This window comes from Theropithecus gelada, chromosome 10 (assembly GCF_003255815.1).
Source record: "Theropithecus gelada isolate Dixy chromosome 10, Tgel_1.0, whole genome shotgun sequence".
Taxonomy (NCBI): Eukaryota; Metazoa; Chordata; class Mammalia; order Primates; family Cercopithecidae; genus Theropithecus; species Theropithecus gelada.
The window spans coordinates 38,060,587-38,081,011 of record NC_037678.1 but is presented as its reverse complement, the minus strand read 5'-3'; the positions used below and the strand labels follow the sequence as shown (position 1 = coordinate 38,081,011).

At 37.9% G+C, this 20,425-nt stretch overlaps 1 protein-coding gene across 1 annotated transcript in view; it reads right to left on the bottom strand.

The window, feature by feature from the left end:
- The window catches only part of LOC112633323 (putative ankyrin repeat domain-containing protein 20A5), a 276,236-nt gene extending 256,517 nt beyond the window's left edge, over positions 1-19,719 (bottom strand). The window contains exons 1-3 of the mRNA XM_025399883.1: positions 19,517-19,719; positions 15,913-16,027; positions 15,577-15,750 (exon numbers count right to left, since the gene is read on the bottom strand). Coding sequence (XP_025255668.1) covers positions 15,577-15,750; positions 15,913-16,027; positions 19,517-19,719 — 492 coding nt within the window. The remainder of the gene's footprint in view (positions 1-15,576; positions 15,751-15,912; positions 16,028-19,516) is intronic.
- Positions 19,720-20,425: the final 706 nt, after the last annotated feature.

Here is a 20,425-nt window from a genome sequence, read left to right as displayed (position 1 = left end):
CTAAATATACAATCATGTCATCTGCAAACAGAGACAATTTGACTTCCTCTTTTCCTAACTGAATACCCTTTATTTCTTTCTGTTGCCTGATTGCCCTGACCGGAACTTCCAACACTATGTTGAATAGGAGTGGTGAGAGAGGGCATCCCTGTCTTGTGCCAGATTTCAAAGGGAATGCTTCCAGTTTTTGCCCATTCAGTATGATATTGCCTGTGGGTTTGTGATAAATAATTCTTATTGTTTTGAGATACATTCCATCAATACCTAGTATTGAGAGTTTTTAGCATGAAGGGCTGTTGAGTTTTGTCAAAGGCTTTTTCTGCATCTATTGAGATAATCATGTGGTTTTTGTCGTTGGTTCTGTTATGTGATGGATTATGTTTATTGATTTGTGTATGTTGAATCAATTTTGCATCCCAGGAATGAAGCGGACTTGATTATGGTGGATAAGCTTTTTGATGTGCTGCTGGATTCAGTTTGTCAGTATTTTATTGAGAATTTTTACGTTGATGTTCATCAGGGATATTGGTATAAAATTCTCTTTTTTTGTTGTGTCTCTGGCAGGCTTTAGTATCAGGATGATACTGGCTTCATATAATGAGTTAGGGAGGATTCCCTCTTTTTTTATTGGTTGAAGTAGTTTCAGAAGGAATAGTGCCAGCTTCATTTTGTACCTGTGGTAGAATTCGGCTGTGAATCCCTCTGGTCCTGGAGTGTTTTTGGTTGGTAGTTTATTAATTATTGCCTCAATTTTAGAGCGTGTTATTGGTCTATTCAGAGATTCAACTTCTTCCTTGTTTAGTCTTGGGAGGATGTATATGTTCAGGAATTTATCCATTTCTTGTAGATTTTCTAGTTTATTTGCATAGACATGTTTATAGTATTCTCTGATGGTAGTTTGTGTTTCTATGGAATCAGTGGTGATATCCCCTTTATCATTTTTTATTGCGTCTATTTGATTTTTCTCCCTTTTCTTCTTTATTAGTCTTGCTAGTGGTCTTTCAATTCTGATGATCTTTTCAAAAAACTGGCTCCTGGATTCATTGATTTTTTGAAGGATTTTTGTGTGTGTGTCTATATCTTTCAGTTCTGTTCTGATCTTAGTTATTTCTTCCCTTCTGCTAACTTTTGAATTTGTTTGGTCTTTCTTCTCTAGTTCTTTTAATTGTGATGTTAGGGTGTTGATTTTAGTTCTTTCCTGCTTTCTCTTCTGGACATTTAGTGCTATAAATTTCCCTCTACACACTCCTTTAAAGTGTCCCAGGGATTCTGGTACGTTCTGTCTTTGTTCTCATTGGTTTCAAAAAACATCTTTATTTCTGACTTCATTTCACTATTTACCCAGTAGTCATTCAGGAGCAGGTTGTTCAGATTCTATGTAGTTGTGCAGTTTTAAGTGAGTTTCTTAATCCTGAGTTCTAATTTGATTGCACTGTGGTCTTAGAGACAGTTTGTTGTGATTTGTATTCTTTTATATTTGCTGAGAAGTGCTTTACTTTCAACTATGCGGTCAATTTTGGAATAAGTGTGATGTGGTGCTGAGAAGAATGTATATTCTGTTGATTTGGGGTGGAGAATTCTGTAGATGTCTATTAGGTCGGCTTGGTGCAGAGCTGAGTTGAAGTCCTGGATATCCTTGTGAACCTACTGTCTTGTTGATCTAATATTGACGGTGGTGTGTTAAAGTTTCCCATTATTATTGTGTGGGAGTCTAAGTCTCTTTGTAGGTCTCTAAGGACTTGCCTTATGAATCTGGGTGCTCCTGTATTGGGTGCATATATGTTTAGGATACTTAGCTCTTCTTGTTGAATTGATCCCTTTACCATTATGTAATGGCCATCTTTGTCTCTTTTGATCTTATTGGTTTAAAGTCTGTTTCATCAGAGACTAGGATTGCAACCCCTGATTTGTCTGTTTTTGTTTATTTTTGGTTTCCATTTGCTTGGTAGATCTTCCTCCTTCTCCTTATTTTGAGCCTATATGTGTCTCTGCACATGAGATGGGTCTCCTGAATACAGCACACTGATGGTTCTTAACTCTATCCAATTTGCCAGTCTGTGTCTTTTAGTTGGGGCATTTAGCCCATTTACATTTAAGGTTAATATTGTTATGTGTGAATTTGATCCTGTCATTATGATGTTAGCTGGTTATTTTGCTTGTTAGTTGATGCAGTTTCTTCTTAGCATCAGTGGTCTTTACAGTTTGGCATGTTTTTGCAGTGGTTGGTACTGGTTGTTCCTTTCCGTGTTTAGTGCTTCCTTCAGGAGCCCTTGTAAGGCAGGCCTGGTGGTGACAAAATCTCTAAGCATTTGCTTGTTTGTAAAGGATTTTATTTCTCCTTCACTTATGAAGCTTTGGTTGGCTGGATATGAAATTCTGGGTTGAAAATTCTTTTCTTTAAGAATGTCGAATATTGGCCCCCACTCTCTTCTGGCTTGTAGAGTTTCTGCTGATGGATCCACTGTTAGTCTGATGGGTTTCCCTTTGTGGGTAACCCTACATTTGTCTGTGGCTGCCCTTAACATTTTTTCCTTCATTTCAACTTTGGTGAATCTGATAATTATGTGTCTTGGGGTTGCTTTTCTTGAAGAATATCTGTGGTGTTCTCTGTATTTTCTGAATTTGAATGTTGGCCTGCCTTGCTAGGTTGGGTAAGTTCTCCTGAATAATATCCTGAAGAGTGTTTTCCAACTTGGTTCCATTCTCTCTGTCACTTTCAGGTACACCAATCTAATATAGATTTGGTCTTTTCATATAGTCCCATATTTCTTGGAGGCTTTGTTTGTTTCTTTTTACTTTTTTCTCTAAACTTCTCCTCTCGCTTTATTTCATTCATTTGATCTTCAATCACTGATACCCTTTCTTCCACTTGATCCAATTGGCTATTGAAGTTTGTGCATGCATCATGTAGTTCTTCTGCCATGGTGTTCAGCTCCATCAGGTCATTTCATGTCTTCTCTACACTGTTTATTGTAGTTAGCCATTCATCTAATCTTTTTTTCAAGGTTTTTAGCTTCCTTGTGATGGGTTCAAACATCCTCCTTTAGCTTGGAGAAGTTATTACCAACCTTGTGAAGCCTACTTCTGTCAGCTCGTCGCAGTCATTGTCCATCCAGTTTTGTTCCATTGCTGGCAAGGAGCTACAATCCTTTGGAGGAGAAGAGGTGCTCTGGTTTTCAGAATTTTCAGCTTTTCTGCTCTGGTTTCTCCCCATCTTTGTGGTTTTATCTACCTTTGCTCTTTGATGCTGGTGACCGACAGATGGGGTTTTGGTGTGAATGTCCTTTTTGTTGATGTTGATGCTATTCCTTTCTGTTTGTCAGTTTTCCTTCTCAGAGTTAGGTCCCTCAGCTGCAGGTCTGTTGGAGTTTGCTGGAGGTCCACTCCAGACCCTGTTTGCCTGGGTATCACCAGCAGAACAGCAAATATTGCTACCTGATCCTTCCTCTGGAAGCTTCATCCCAGAGGGGCACCCGCCTGTAGGAGGTGTCAGTCGGCCCCTACTGGGAGGTGTCTCCAAGTTAGGCTACATGCGTGTCAGGGACCCACTTGAGGAGGCAGTCTATCTATCCATCCTCAGAGCTCAAACACTGTGCTGGGAGAACCACTGCTCTCTCCAGAGCTGTCAGACAGGGACATTTAAGTCTGTAGAAGTTTCTACTGTCTTTTGTTTAGCTAAGCCCTGCCCCCAGAGGTGGAGTTTACAGAGGCAGCAGGCATTGCAGAGCTGTGATGGGCTCTGCCCCGTTCAGGCTTCCCAGGCCGCTTTGTTTACCTACTCATGCCTCAGCAATGGTGGACACCTCTCCCCCTGCCAGGCTGCTGCCTTGCAGGTCGATCGCAGACTGCTGCGCTAGCAGTGAGCAAGGCTCCATGGGCATGGGACCTGCCAAGCGGGATATAATCTCCTGGTGTGCCATTTGCTAAGACTGTAGAAAAAGCACAGTATTTGGGTGGGAGTGTCCCGATTTTCCAGGTTCAGTCTGTCTTGGCTTCCCTTGGCTGGGAAAGGGAAATCCCCTGACCCCTTATGCTTCCCAGGTGAGGTGATGCCCCACCCTGCTTTGGCTCACCCTCCATGGGCTGCACCCATTGTCTCTCCAGTCCCAATGAGATGAACCAGGTACATCTGTTGGAAATGCAGAAATCGCCATCTTCTGTGTTGATCACGCTGGGAGCTGCAGACCTGAGCATGTTCCTATTTGGCCATCTTGCAAGAGAATCCTGGCTTATGGTTTTTTTCAATGGGAGCCTCCAATCACCATAAAAGATTATGTACCTTACATAATCGTACATGTTATATGTTTTAATTTTTATTTTTCATTTCTGTAGTACAAGTGCAGATTTCTTACATGCATATATTGCATACTGTTGGGTAGACTGGGCTTTTAGTGTACCCATCACCTTAATAGTGAACACTGTACCCAATAGGTAAATTTTCAACCATCACCTCTCTCCAACCCTCCTATCTTTTGTGTTCTCCAATGTATATTATTTCACTCTGTTTGTCCATATGTATCCATTGTTTAGCTCTCATTTACAAGTGAGAGCATGTAGTATTTGACTTTCTGTTTCTGAGTTTTTCACTTAAGATAATGGCCTTCAATACCACCAGTATTGCTGCAAAAGACATGATTTTATGGCTGAGTAGTATTTCCTATATCCAGTTCTCCACTGATGGACATTTAGGTTTATTTCTTTTTTTGCAATTGTGAATAGTGCTGTGATAAACATGAGTGCAGGTATATTTTTGATATACGGATTTCTTTTCCTTTGGGTATATACCCAGTGATGGAATTGGGTCAAATGGTAGTTCTGTTTTTAGTTCTTTGAGAGATCTCCCTATTGTCTTCCATAGAGGTTGTACTTATTTACATTTTTACCAACAGTATATAAGCATTCCCTTTTCTTCACATCCTCACCAACATCTGTTTTTTTTGTTTGACTTTTTAATAATAGCCATTCTGACTGTTATAAGATTATGTTGTACTATTTTAATTTTTATTTCTCTGATTAGAAATATTGAGCATTTTTCATGTTTGTTGACTGCTTGTAGGTACTCTTTTGAAAAATGTCTGTTTTATCCTTTGCCCACTTTTTAATGGGGTTGTTTGTTGTTGTTTTGTTGTTGTTGTGTTGTTAGAGTTCCTTGTAGTTCTGGATGTAAGCCTTTTATTGGATGCATAGTTTGCAAATATATTTTCCCACTTTGTAGGTTGTCTGTTTACTTTGTTAATTTTTTTTTTTTTTTTTGGTGCAGAAACTTTTTAGTTTAATTGTCTCGTTTGTTTATTTTTGTTGCATTTGCTTTTGAGGACTTGGTCATAAATTCTTTGCTTAGACCAATGTCTGGAAGACTTTTTCCTAAGTTTTCTTCTAGGATTTCTGTGGTTTCAGGTCTTACACTTTGTCTTTGATCCATATTGAGTTTATTTTTGTATATGTTGAGAGGTATGGGTCCAGTTTTATTATCCCACATGTGGTTATCCAATTTTACTGGCACCACTTATTTATAGGGTGTCATTTTCCCAGAATATTTTTTTGTTAACTTTTTAAAAGATAAGTTGGTTGTAGGTATGGGGCTTTATTTCTGAGTTATCTATTCTGCTCCATTGATCTATGTGTCTATGTTATGCCAGTACCATGCTGTTTTGGTTTCTATAGTTTTGTAGTATAATTTGAAGACAGGTAATGTGATACCTCCAGCTTTGTTCTTCTTGCTTAGAATTGCTTTGGCTATTCAGGCCCTTTTTTGGTTCCATATTAATTTTAGGATTGTTTTTTCTAATTCTGTGACAAATGACATTGGTAATTTGATAGGGATTGTGTTGAATCTGTAGTTTGCCTTGAACAGTATGGTCATTTTAATGATATTGCATATTCTAATTTATAAGCGTGGGGTTTTTCATTTGTTTATGTCATCTAGGATTTTTTCATCAGTGTTTCATAGTTCTCCTTCTAGAAGTCTTTCCTAGGTTAAAGATACTCCTCGGTATTTTTTTGTAGCTATTGTAAATGGAATTTTTTTCTTCATTTGGTCTTTGGCTGGCTCATTATTGGTGTCTGTAAACACTACTGATATTTGTACATTAATTTTTGTATCCTGAAGCTTTACTGCTTCCTTTGTCAAATTTAAGAATTTTTGGCGATGTCTTTAGGGCTCTTCAGGAATAATATTATATCATCATCAAACAGGGATAACTTGACTTCCTGTTTTCCAATTTGGATGCATTTTATTTCTTTTTTCTGCCTGATTTCTCTGGCAAGAAATTCCAGTACTGTGTTGAATAAGAGTAGTGAAAGTTGGCATCCTTGTCTTGTTCTAGTTCTTACAGGAAATGGTTTCAACTTTCCCATATTAAATATGATGTTGTTGGGTATACATGGACACAAAATGGGAAGAGTAGACGTGGGACACTCTAAATTAGGGGAGGGAGGATAGGGAGCAAACGTTGGGAGATTACCTGTGGGGTACTATGTTTGCTACTTGGGCAACAGGATCATTAGAAGCCCAAACCTCAACATCACAAAATATACCCACATAAAAAACCTGCACAGGTACCTCCTGAATATAAAATTTTAAAAAATGAGATAGAATTATTAAAAAATGAGATAGAATTTAGGTAATGCATATTTTAGCCTTATGATTGAAGTCTTTGCAAAAAGTGGGGAAAAAGTCTTCTTACTCATTTCCTTATGCACAAAACATGTCCTCAGAAATATTTCTACCACCATCATTAAATGTATTTTCAAATTTCTCTATTTAGGGCCCTGTGCTAGTTGCTAAGGATGTAGGTATAACAAGTGAACAAGAAAATCCTGTTCTGAAAGGTCCTCTGATTCTAGTGGGAGAAAGAAAAAGAGATTGATATTAATCAGCTGCCCTCTTGTAATAAGCAGAAATACTACAACATTCTTATAGATGAATGATACACAGGAGGATCTGAAAGGTTTCTATTTCTTAAAAAGTATGATGTTGGCTGTGGGTTTGTTATATATAATGTTTATTATGTTGAGGTATATTTCTTCTATGCCTAGTTTGTTGAGGATTTTTATCATAAAGGGATGCTAAGTTTTATTGGATGCCTTTTCTGCATCTGTTGAGATGATCATACGGTTTTTGTTTCTAATTCTGTTGATGTGATATATCACACTTACTGATTTTCATATGTTGAACTATCCTTCCGCCCTTGGGATAAATTCCACCTGATCATGGTGTAGTATCTTTTTAATGTGCTGTTGGGTTCCATTTTTTAGTGTCTTGTTGAGGATTCCCTCCTTATCTATGTTTTAGAATAGTTTCAAAAGAATGGGTATTAATTTTTTTATATGTTTGGTGTAATTTGGCTGTGAATCCTCCTGATCCTGGGATTTTTTTGTTGAGAGATTTTTTATTACTGATTTCAATCTCATTACCAATTATTTGTCTGTTCAGGAATTCTCTTTTATCCTGGTTTAATCTTGGGAAACTGTGTTTTCAGGAATTTATCCATTTACTCTAGATTATCTAAGTTGTGAATACTTGTTTGTAATAGTCTTTAGTGACCTTTTGTATGTCTGTGGTATCAGTTGTAATGTCTCCTTTGTCATTTCTGATTATGTTTATTTGGGACTTCTTTTTTTCTTCTTCTTCTTAGTCTAGCTAGTGGTTTGTCAGTTTTGTGTATCTTCAAAGAACTAACTTTTTTGCTTCATGGATCCTTTGTATTTTTGGGGGGTTTTATTTTATTTATTTTTGTTCTGTTCCTTGTTATTTATTTTTTTCTGCTAACTTTGGGTTTGGTTTGTCCTTTTCCTAGTTCCTTAAGGTGTGACGTTAGCTTGTAAATTTGTGGTCCTTTTACTTTTTTGATACAGGCATTTAATCTTAAGACTTCCCTCTTGGCACTGCTATTGCTGTATACCATAGGTTTTGGTGTGTTGTGTTTTTATTTTCACTTGTTTCAAAAAATGTTTAATTTCCATCTTAATTTCTTTATTGACCTAGTGACTGTTCAGGAGCATGCTATTTAATTTCCATGTATTTATATAGTTTCCAAAGTTCCTCTTGCTGTTGATTTCTAGCTTTTCTCCACTGTAGCCTGAGAAGATACTCGATATGATTTTGATTTTTAAAAATTTAAGACTTGTTTTATGACCTAACTTGTAGTCTGTCTTAGAGAATGTTCCATGTGCTGATGAAAAGAATATATATTGGGTAGAATGCTTTGTAAATGTCCGTTATGTCCATTTGGTCTCAAGTCTAATTTAAGACCAACGTTTGTTAATTTTTGTCTTGATGATCTGTCTGGTGCTGTGAACAGGATGTTGAATTCCCCCACTATTATTGTGTGCTGTGTATCTCTTTTTTCAGGTCTAGGAATATTGTATTTCTGAGTTTGGGTGCTTGATGTTGGATGTATATGTATTTGGGATTGTTATATCCTCTTGCTAAGTTGATCTCTTTATCATTATATAATGACCTTTTTTGTCTTTTTTTAAAACGATTTTTGTTGTACAGTGTTTATCTAAGTATAGCTAGTCCTGCTTACTGTTGATTTTCATTTGTGTGGAATATCTTTATCCACCTCTTTATTTTTAGTTTATATGTGTCTTTATGGGTAAGATGAGTATCTTACAGGCAGCATATAGCTATGTTATGGTTTTTAAAAATTCATTCTGCCAATCTTTATCTTTTAAGTAAAGCATTTATTCTATTTACATTCAAGGTTAACATTGATATATGAGATTTTATTCCTGTTATATTGTTTTCAAGTTATTTTATAACTTCTTTTTTTCTATTTATTTATTTATTTATTTATTTATTTATTTAATTATTATAGTTTAAGTTCTAGGGTACATGTGTATAATGTGCAAGTTTGTTACATATGTATACTCGTGCCATGTTGGTGTGCTGCACCCATCAACTCGTCATTTACATCAGGTATAACTCTTAATGCAATCCCTCCCCTCTCCCCCCTCCCCATAATAGGCCCTGGTGTGTGATGTTCCCCTTCCCGAGACCAAGTGATCTCATCGTTCAGTTCCCACCTATGAGTGAGAACATGCGGTGTTTGGTTTTCTGTTCTTGCAATAGTTTGCTGAGAATGATGGTTTCCAGCTGCATCCATGTCCCTACAAAGGACACGAACTCATCCTTTTTTATGGCTGCATAGTATTCCATGGTGTATATGTGCCACATTTTCTTCATCCAGTCTGTCACTGATGGACATTGGGGTTGATTCCAAGTCTTTGCTATTGTGAATAGTGCCACAGTGAACATACGTGTGCATGTGTCTTTACAGTAGCATGATTTATAATCCTTTGGGTATATACCCAGTAATGGGATGGCTGGGTCATATGGTCTTTCTAGTTCTAGATCCTTGAGGAATCACCATACTGTCTTCCATAATGGTTGAACCAGTTTATAATCCCAACAGTGTAAAAGTGTTCCTATTTCTCCACATCCTCTCCAGCACCTGTTGTTTCCTGACTTTTTAATGATTGCCATTCTAACTGGTGTGAGATGGTATCTCATTGTGGTTTTGATTTGCATTTCTCTGATGGCCAGTGATGACGAGCATTTTTTCATGTGTCTGTTGGCTGTATGCATGTCTTCTTTTGAGAAATGTCTGTTCATCTCCTTTGCCCACTTTTTGATGGGGTTGTTTGTTTTTTTTCTTGTAAATTTGTTTGAGTTCTTTGTAGGTTCTGGATATTAGCCCTTTGACAGATGAGTAGATTGCAAAAATTTTCTCCCATTCTGTAGGTTGCCTGTTCACTCTGATGGTAGTTTCTTTTGCTGTGCAGAAGCTCTTTAGTTTAATTAGATCCCATTTGTCAATTATGGCTTTTGTTGCCGTTGCTATTGGTGTTTTAGACATGAAGTCGTTGCCCATGCCTATGTCCTGAATGGTATTACCTAGGTTTTCTTCTAGGGTTTTTATGGTATTAGGTCTAACATTTAAGTCTCTAATCCATCTTGAATTAATTTTCGTATAAGGAGTAAGGAAAGGATTCAGTTTCAGCTTTCTACTCATGGCTAGCTAATTTTCCCAGCACCATTTATTAAATAGGGAATCCTTTCCCCATTTCTTGCTTTTGTCAGGTTTGTCAAAGCTCAGATGGTGGTAGATGTGTGGTATTGTTCCTGAGGGCTCTGTTCTGTTCCATTGGTCTATATCTCTGTTTTGGTACCAGTACCATGCTGTTTTGGTTACTGTAGCGTTGTAGTATAGTTTGAACTCAGGTAACGTGAGGCCTCCAGCTTTGTTCTTTTGACTTAGGATTGTCTTGACAATGTGGGCTCTTTTTTGGTTCCATATGAATTTTAAAGTAGTTTTTTCCAATTCTGTGCAGAAAGTCATTGGTAGCTTAATGGGGATGGCATTGAATCTATGAATTACCTTGAGCAGTATGGCCATTTTCAAGATATTGATTCTATCCATGAGCATGGAATGTTCTTCCATTTGTTTGTGTCCTCTTTTATTTCATTGAGCAGTGGTTTGTAGTTCTCCTTGAAGAGGTCCTTCACATCCCTTGTAAATTAGATTCCTAGGTATTTTATTCTCTTTGAAGCAATTGTGAATGGAAGTTCATTCATGATTTGGCTCTCTGTTTGTCTGTTACTGGTGTATAAGAATGCTTGTGATTTTTGCACATTAATTTTGTATCCTGAGACTTTGCTGAAGTTGCTTATCAGCCTAAGGAGATTTTGGGCTGAGATGATGGGGTTTTCTAAATACACAATCACGTCATCTCCAAAGACAGACAATTTGACTTCCTCTCTTCCTATTTGAATATGCTTTATTTCTTTCTCTTGCCTGATTGCCCTAGCCAGAACTTCCAATACTATGTTAAATAGGAGTGGTAAGAGAGGTCATCCTTGTCTTGTACCAGTTTTCAAAGAGAATCCTTCCAGCTTTTGCCCATTCAGTATGATATTGGTTGTGGGTTTGTCATCAATAGCTCTTATTATTTTGAGATATGTTCCATCAATACCTATTTTATTGAGATATTTTAGCATAAGGAGGTGTCAGATTTTATCAAAGGTCTTTTCTGCATCTATTGTGATAATCGTGTGGTTTTTGTCATTGTTTCTGTTTATGTGATTGATTACATTTATTGATTTGTGTATGTTGAAGCAGTCTTGCCTCTCAGGGATAAAGCTGACTTGATTGTGGTGGATAAGCTTTTTGATGTGCTGCTGTATTTGGTTTGCAGTATTTTATTGAGGATTTTTGCATCAATGTTCATCAGGAATATTGGCCTGAAATTTTCTTTTTTTGTTGTATCTCTGCCAGGTTTTCATATGAGGATCATGCTGGCCTCATAAAATGAGTTAGTGAGGAGTCCCTGTTTTTCTATTGTTTGGAATAGTTTCAGAAGGGATGATATCAGTTCTCATTTGTACGTCTGGTAGAATTCGGCTGTGAATCCATCTGGTGCTGGGTTTTTTTTGTTTGGTAGGCTATAAATTACTGCCTCAATTTCAGAACTTGTTATTGTTCTATTCAGGGATATGACTTCTTCCTGGTTTAGTCTTGGGAGGGTGTATGTGTCCAGGAATTTATCAGTTTCTTCTAGGTTTTCTAATTTATTTGTGTAGAGATGTTTGTAGTATTCTCTGATGATAGTATGTATTTCTGTGGAATCAGTGGTTTTATCCCCTTTATCATTTTTTTTATTGTGTCTATTTGATTATTCTCTCTTTCTTCTTTATTAGTCTGGCTAGTGTTCTATCTATTTTGTTAATCTTATCAAAAAATCAGCCCCTGGATTCGTTGATTTTTTGAAGGGTTTTTCGTGTGTCTATCTCCTTCAGTTCTGCTCTGATCTTAGCTATTCCTTGTCTTCTGTTAGCTTTTGAATTTATTTGCTCTTGCTTCTCTAATTCTTTTAATTGCGATGTTAGGGTGTCAATTTTAGATTTTTCCTGGATTCTCCTGTGGGCATTTCAGCACTATAAATTTCCCTCTAAACACTGCTTTAAATGTGTCCCAGAAATTGTGGTAAGTTGTGTGTTTCTTCTCACTGGTTTCAAAAACTTATTTATTTCGGCCTTAATTTTGTTATTTACCCAGTAGTCATTCAGGAGCAGGTTGTTCAGTTTCCATGTAGTTGTGTGGTTTTGAGTGAGTTTCTTAATCTTGAGTTCTAATTTGATTGCACTGTGGTCTGAGATTTCCGTTCTTTTGCGTTTGCTGAGGAGTGTTTTACTTCCAATTATGTGCTCAATTTTAGAATAAGTGTGATGTGGTGCTAAGAAGAATGTATATTCTGTTGATTTGGGGTGGATAATTATGTAGATGTCTATTAGATCCCCTTAGTGCAGAACTGAGTTCAAGTCCTGAATATCCTTGCTGATTTTCTCTCATTGATCTGTCTAATATTGACAGTGGGGTGTTAAATTCTCCCACTCTTATTGTGTGGGAGTCTAAGTCTCTTTGTAGGTCTCTATGAACTTGCTTCATGAATCTGGGTGCTCCTGTATTGGGTGCATATATATTTAGGATAGTTAGCTCTTCTTGTGGCATTGACTCCTTTACCATTATGTAATTCCTTTCTTTGTCTTTTTTTTTTTTTAATCTTCGTTGATTTAAAGTCTGTTTTATCAGAGACTAGGAGTGCAACCCTTCATTTTTTTGCTTTCCATTTGCTTGGAAAATTTTCCTCCATCCCTTTTTTTTTGAGCCTACTTGTGTCTTTCCACATGAGATGGGTCTCCTGCATACAGCACACCGAATGATCTTGACTCTACCCAGTTTGCCAATCTGTGTCTTTTAATTGGGGCATTTAGCCCATTTGCATTTAAGATTAATATTCATATGTGTGAATTTGATCCTGTCATTATGACACTAGCTGCTAATTTTGCCCATTTGTTGATTCAGTTTCTTCATAGTGTTGATGGTCCTTACAATTTGATGTGTTTTTGCAGTGGCTGGTACTGGTTTTGCCTTCCCGTATTTAGTGCTTCCTTCAGGAGCTCTTGTAAGTCATGCCTGGTGGTGACAGTATCTCTCAGCATTTGCTTGTCTATAAAGGGTTTTATTTCTCCTTCACTTATGAAGCACAAACTGTAGGAAAATGACATTTATGTTTTTCTTTTCTAGAGAGCATAGATCTTCCTTCCTCCCACTTTTTATTATACATCACATATACACACATATGTAAATACACATATATAATCAATTTATAGCATCTACTTGAGTATTGAACATGATATGGTGCTGAGATTTAACTGGGTCAGAATAACATTAGAAGCAAAGTCAGAAATGATCAGGATAACACTGTAAGTCATATCTACTTAACTTTATTCCTATATTCTTGCCATTCAAAATTAATAAATTACTTTTTAACTTAAATAACTAAACCAATTACAACTTTTTTGCAAATTATAAACTTGGGAGTCTTTCTTGTCATCTTCATTAATTATATACAATGTTATCACTACTAAATTTTAAATAATATTAATATTAACATAATAAAATACCCTATATTTAGTCTTACTATCCCTCATTGTTATTCATGTTTATAGTGGAACATCTGTTTGGCCGACATTTTAAAGTGCCTACACTAAAATAGGCTGACAAATGTCATTTAACACTTCGTATAACTAAAAGTACTAATTCTAAAAATTTGTCATAATACAACAAGGTGCTATTTACATCATTAAAAAAACCTACGTAAGTGGTATAAACATAATTCACTTTTAAAGATCTTATGTGACTAGAAAATACTTCTCAGCCTACCTTAGAACTTACATATAAAAATGATCCATTCTTAATGCTCATAAAAAGTCACCCTAGAAGAAAGTGCACATTATAGTATACAATAAGAATCTGATGCAATCAATAAAGAGTAATAGTGTTTCTAGAAGGAAAAAATGGTTCATTCCAGCTTTCTATAAAGTGAAACAAACTGAATAAAATCAAAAGTAATGCCATTTACTTTACCAATGTGTGTTTCCTACATACACATGAGGAATTATTAGAATAATGACATACATTTGTGTTGTTTTATAATTGTCAATGTATTTTCACATTCAATTCTAACCTCTCAGCCAAGCTTTAAGTACAGTACAGATCTGAACCCCATTTTATATGTGAGGTCACTGAAATCAGAAGAGCTTGAGTTCCAAAGTTTATTCAGGGATGAAGTTGAAGTTGCATTTCAATTTTCTCAAGCCAGGTTCCCCAAGTCTTGATTTTGAGACATTTGTTAATAAATATTACCATCCACGTACACATAATCATAAGGAAGAAAGCACATATNTTTTTTTTTTTTTTTCCTTTTTCTACAATTGTTGTTAGAGACAAGAGTCTCACTATGTTGCTCAAGCTGGATTCAAACTCTTAGACTCAAGCTGGAACTACAGGAACATACCACTGTGCCCAGCTTCAAGTAAACATTTTCAAACATGTTCAGGCCTTACTAGGTCTATTACATCAAAATCTTCAGGGGAAAGACTACAGTTGTAGATTTTTAACAAAATGTCCTCGGTCACTGTAAGGCCCAATTCTGAGAATTAGTGCAGCAGACAATCTCTTCAGTCACATCTCTCACCCACATGGCTAATGCCCTTTATCACTCAGAGATGTGACCAAAAAGATAAAAGAGTAAGAGATAGAGTCATTTATTAAAACTCCAGTTAATTTTCCTGGGTATGGCTAGAACAGGGACAAGTAAACTCAAAATCCCACTTGATTTTGCTATTTATAAGCTCCTTATCTCCCACTTTTCCACCAAGACTTTCTAGATTTGAGAGGAGTCTTTAGACTCTTATCTAAGTGGCAGTTTCTGCCAGGATGGGCAATAAGTCAGTTAGTAATTTGTTCCAGCTTCTGCTGAAGTTTTTCTCACTTCCTCACCACATATTCACTGCCAATCTGGTTTCCTCAGAGTCCTCCTAAAATTAATCTCTTGGCAAGTTTCAACTCACTCACTCTCTTTTTCAAACCAAAAATTATTAGACCCAAAGCTAAAGAGCACCTTGTCTCAACACATTAACTGGAAGAACAACAAACTAAAAACAACAACAACAACAACAACAACTCTTCCTCGCATTTTCCTTCATTACCTAATTTCCAAGTGACCTGCATATTTCTGATTGCTCTCCTTTTCCCTTCCCATTTTTCCCTGAGAAATGATATATCAGTTTTTCAGAAAATTAGCAGCAGCAGCAACATGTCCATTTATTGTAAGTTGCTTTAGTTTTGTTTGAGTTTTAAAATAAAGCCTATTTCCAGGGCATATTTTCTTTCCTGTGCTGTTTTACACTAATTAAGGACAAAAAAAAAAAGACAAAAGAAAAAAAAGAAAAAAAAGATTAACCCTGCATAGAAAAAAAAGTTGAAAAGGTTTTACCTTTAACAAATTCACAAATATTTTCCAAAGTGCATTTTATAAAGCTGTGCCCTTGAATGCTTCTTTAAAAGTATCAATATTTAAAACAAAATCTTACACAATTAAGTTATTTTAAAATAACGTAATTTACATTTGCATTCGGGGAATGGTTGAGCTTCCAAATATAAAAAAATTGACCCTTACCTATGTCAATGTTAAAACAAGTATTTTGGAAAGAAAGTTGATCTATACCTTGTCCAGTGCTTCAATATTTGCACCATGAGAAAGTAGTTTTTCTGCCAGTGAGGTGCTCTCACTGTACACAGCATAATGGAGAGCAGTGTTGCCGTAGATATCCTTAAGGTTTGGATTGGCACCATGTTCCAGCAAAATAACGGCACAAGCCTCTTCCTGGCAATGGATAGCCTGTCCGTATTAGACCAAGAAACAGACTGTAAATTCTAACAATTCAAAATACACATTCCACAGGTTTCACCAACTGGTTATATTTAAATGAGATCAATTCATTTTAATTCTATATATGTAAATCAAATCCATGTCAGGCTAAAAGAGTTGGCTCTAACATACCTGTATCAAGGGTGTTCTGTTTTCTTTGTCACAGATATCAATCTGGCACTTTCTGTTAATCAGGAGAGTTACCACTTTCGCATGGCCACTGGCACAGGCCAGATGTAGAGCAGTTCTACAAGAGCAAGAGGACTTTTTAGGAAACTGTAGTGCAACATCTCAAAACATACCATCATTCATGTCATTGTAAAAATTGAATAGCATGTTTTTCCTCTGCCTTCAAAACAAATACGTAATTTTTTTGAAGAAAGTGCAATACTTAAAAGGCCGGGCGCGGTGGCTCAAGCCTGTAATCCCAGCACTTTGGGAGGCCGAGACGGGCGGATCACGAGGTCAGGAGATCGAGACCATCCTGGCTAGCACGGTGAAACCCCGTCTCTACTAAAAAATACAAAAAACTAGCCGGGCGAGGTGGCGGGCGCCTGTAGTCCCAGCTACCCGGGAGGCTGAGGCAGGAGAATGGCGTAAGCCCGGGAGGCGGAGCTTGCAGTGAGCTGAGATCCCGCCACTGCACTCCCGCCTGGGCGACAGAGCGAGACTCCGTCTCAAAAAAAAAAAAAAAAGAAAGTGCAATACTTACTAGCTCTTATTGCTCACTGCCTTAATGACAACAGCAGCCTATTTGAATAGAAAGAGCTCAGTCTGTAGATTCAGTTCAACTAGGGCTTGAGTCCTACTTTAAACGTTGTCACTTACCAACTATTGCTTAGCCTTTCTGTGTCTCAGCTTCTTCATCAATAAAGATGTCCTATCTCATAGGACACCATTGTGATGCTTAAATGAGAAGCTATGTAAAGTATTTAGAATAGTTCCTACAACAGCTCAATAATTGTAAGATATTTGTTTTTTGAGACAAAGTCTCACTGTTTTGCCCAGGCTGGAGTGCAATGATGTAACTATACCTGGAACTCAAGTGATCCTCCATCCCCAGTCTCCTGAGTAGCTGGGACAACAGATGTGCACTAGCATGCCCAGCTATTTATTTAAAAATATAGAGTAAGAACCTCACTTCGTTGCCCAGGCTGGTCTCAAACTCCTGGCATCAAACAATCTTCTCATCTCAGCCTCCCAAAGTTCTGGGATTACAGGTGTCAGTCACTGTACCCAGCCAGATATTATAATTGTTAGTATAACTACTACTTAACAAAAATATTTTAATTAGATAGAATGATACAATTATACCTACTTTGCAGGATGGCTTAACGAGTAGGTCACATTTTAACAACTCTGACATTGGAATGCCACTTATAATTCATGATTTATTATAACTCTAACTGGTAGCATTTTAAAAAATATCTTATTGATATATAAAATAGTGGAGCATCACACAATCCATGAGACCTTGCATTAAGTAGAATATAGAATATGGTAACTCAGCACTAGGGCAGTTCCAGGCATGTAACTGAAACTGAAATACATTTCAGTTCTTAAAGGGACTATGGGGAAAGAGCACTGAAATAACAATCATGCATTTTTTAAACAAATTAATTCTTTGATTTTCAAAAAACTTGAAGTCAAAGGAAACTCATGATTCAAATGAATTCGTATGGCTCATTTTATTCAATACTTATACTTACAGAATATATGCAAATAAGACTTTCTAATGATTAATACTAGGATTTAAGACTGATAAACTTTTGAAAGGGCAATTAAAGGTTATCTTCTACCATTTTCTAACTTCAGAAATGCTTTTGTTTGAAAGGTGGGAGATAAAGTTTCAAGGAGATGAAGTCTCAATATTTCTATTGTAAATCTCTCAGCTTGTGCAGGCAGGGCAGGTAAACATGAAGTTTTCAAGGATGGAAGGGTCCTGAGAGATAGTAGAGTATGTCTGCTACATAACAGGTACTCAGGTTATGCTTAATACATAAATGGAATGAAATAATGGATAAATATAGCTGGGGAGTTCGGTATTTTTAAATAAACTCCTGTAAAGCAATATTTTTGCAATAGTAATTATTTATATGTGTTATTTTTATTTTTAAAGAATACAATTAAAATGAAGTGATTAATCTACCATTGTTTGAATAAATGGAATGAGTATATAAGAAAAACATGTGCATAATATAATATATAGATAATAAAATCTGGAAATACAGGTAAAAACATTCCCTTCTTACTTCTGAAGACGCTAAACATTCAAAGAAGATAACATTACACACAATAATAATAAAAAGTAGAAAGCAAGAAATTATTTTTATCAGTGCAAGATTCATATTTCTCTCTTCCCAAGAATTATTCCATTAATAGTAAACTTTTACTAGAAGTTTTGTACACGCTCACTGCAGCAATCACAGATAAGAAAAAGGAAAAAAAACTTTATTTAAAATGCAAATACTTGCAGGGCGTGGTGGCTCATGCCTGTAATTCCAGCACTTTGGGAGGCTGAGATGGGTGGATCATGAGGTTAGGAGATCAAGACCATCCTGGCTAACTCGGTGAAACCCCATCTCAAAATAGAAAAAATTAATGGGGCGTGGTGGCAGGCGCCGGTACTCCCAGCTACTCGGGAGGCTGAGGCAGGAGAATGACGTGAACCCGGGAGGTGGATCTTGCAGTGAGCCAAGATTAGGCCACTGCACTCCAGCCTGGGTGACACAGTGAGACTCCATCTCAAAATTAAAAAAAAAATTTAAAAAAAAAAGCAAATGCTCAGAAATTACAAATTTTATCATATTTTGTACATTTTTTTTTTTTTTGCTAAAACAAGATTATAGTATGCTTGCATATGTATAATTTAACTATTTTTTTTTTTCCTTTCTGGCTATAACAAAATACATCTTCACACATCAACTTACTTCTATACCTATTGCCACCTTCAATGGTCACATGTTATTCCATCCTATGGATGCAACTGAAATTTATTTATAGGATCCATTCTCTGGGTTCTTTTTAAAATAAGAGCTGTGAAAACTAAAGTGCATGTATCTTTATTTCCTAAGGGCATTTTAATATAATGGAATTGATGAGTAAAGGGCATACACATTTTTTAAATGTAGTACTTACCACCAAATTATCTATTTGAAAAGTAATCAGCAACTTAAACTTTCAAGTAGAAGTATAAAACATCCTCACAAATATTGTGGATAGAAAACTGTTTGATTCCTCTTCTAAATTCTTATACCAGAAATGAGGATTTTTTTCCTATATACATGAGTAACTTGTAAATCTGGAGAAAGGTACTTGGCCTACTTTTAGTGTGTTTGATGATTTGATTTGAAAGAATTCCCTGTAAAATGAAGACGTACTTTTCATCGAATGTGTATATATAACTTTTCATCTAATGTGTATATATAACGGATATATATATATAAATATATATAAAACATACCTGTTGTATATGTGGTATACATATCAGGAATATCTGTATCTTATCATATATAATAAACAACATAGGCTGGGTGTGGTGGCTCACACCTGTAATCCCAGCACTTTGGGAGGCCAAGGCAGGCAGATCACTTGAGGTCAGGAGTTCGAGACCAGCCTGGCCAACATGGTGAAAGCCCCCTCTACTCCAAGCCCCTCCAAGGCCCCGTCCCAGGGGCTGCGGGGAAGCCGGGCCTAGGGACCCCCTCCCACCCTGGACTGAGCCCCGCCCCCCTACCTGTGCTGCTTGTCCAGGGCATCCAGGTCTCCGCTCCTGCGTGCCAGGCAGCGCTCCACTTCCGCGGCGTCGCCCTTGACAGCCGCTCTGTGGATCTTCCGCAGTTCGGAGTCCCGGATTCGGTACCCGGAACCCGTGTAGACGTGGTCTATGGAGCCCAGGACCGTCTGGCCCCTGCGGCTCCCGAAGCCGAACAACTTCATGGTAGACTTCTTCTCAGGCCCCCAACCACCGACCGGCTCTTGAGTGGGGGCAGCTCCCTGTCACCTTTTCACCCCCCCCCACCCGTCCCCGCCAACCCAGCCCCAAATCCCCTATTCAACCCCAAGTCCCGATCCAACCCCAAATCCGCGATCCAACCCCCCGGTCTGCGGTTCCAAATTTATAATGTATTCCAAAGTCCGAGATCCAGCCGGGTCCACCACAGCCTTCAGCAGCGACCCTCGCAGCCTCCGACCTCTCAGACCCAGTGAGCCTCGCAAAGCCGTTGGGCGCGCGCCTGCTGAGCCTCGCAAAGCCGTTGGGCGCGCGCCTGCACAGCCGTGGCAGCCCAGCTCCCGGAAGCCGCTCCCGGGCTGCGCGTGCCGGCAGGTGGGGCTGCAGCTCCAGGCGGGCGCCACTGGGCTCGCGGGTTCTCCTGGGCATTCCCGGGCGGCCCCAGGATCCTAGGCGCGCAGCCAGCCAGGCCTGAGGAGGAGGACTTGTATGGCCTTGCAGCCCTCCGCTCCTCCTTGGAAGGGAGATCGGGTGCAGATCGGGTGCTGGCAAGGGCACTCCGCGGCCACCGGTGTGGCTTCGCAGATAGCCTGGCTTCATGCTGAGGCTCTGGCCCTGGAGTCCGTGTGGCTAGTGTCCGGTAGTGGAAAAGGCATGGAGAGTCAGGGGCTGCTCCTTCCTCCACCCGCCCTC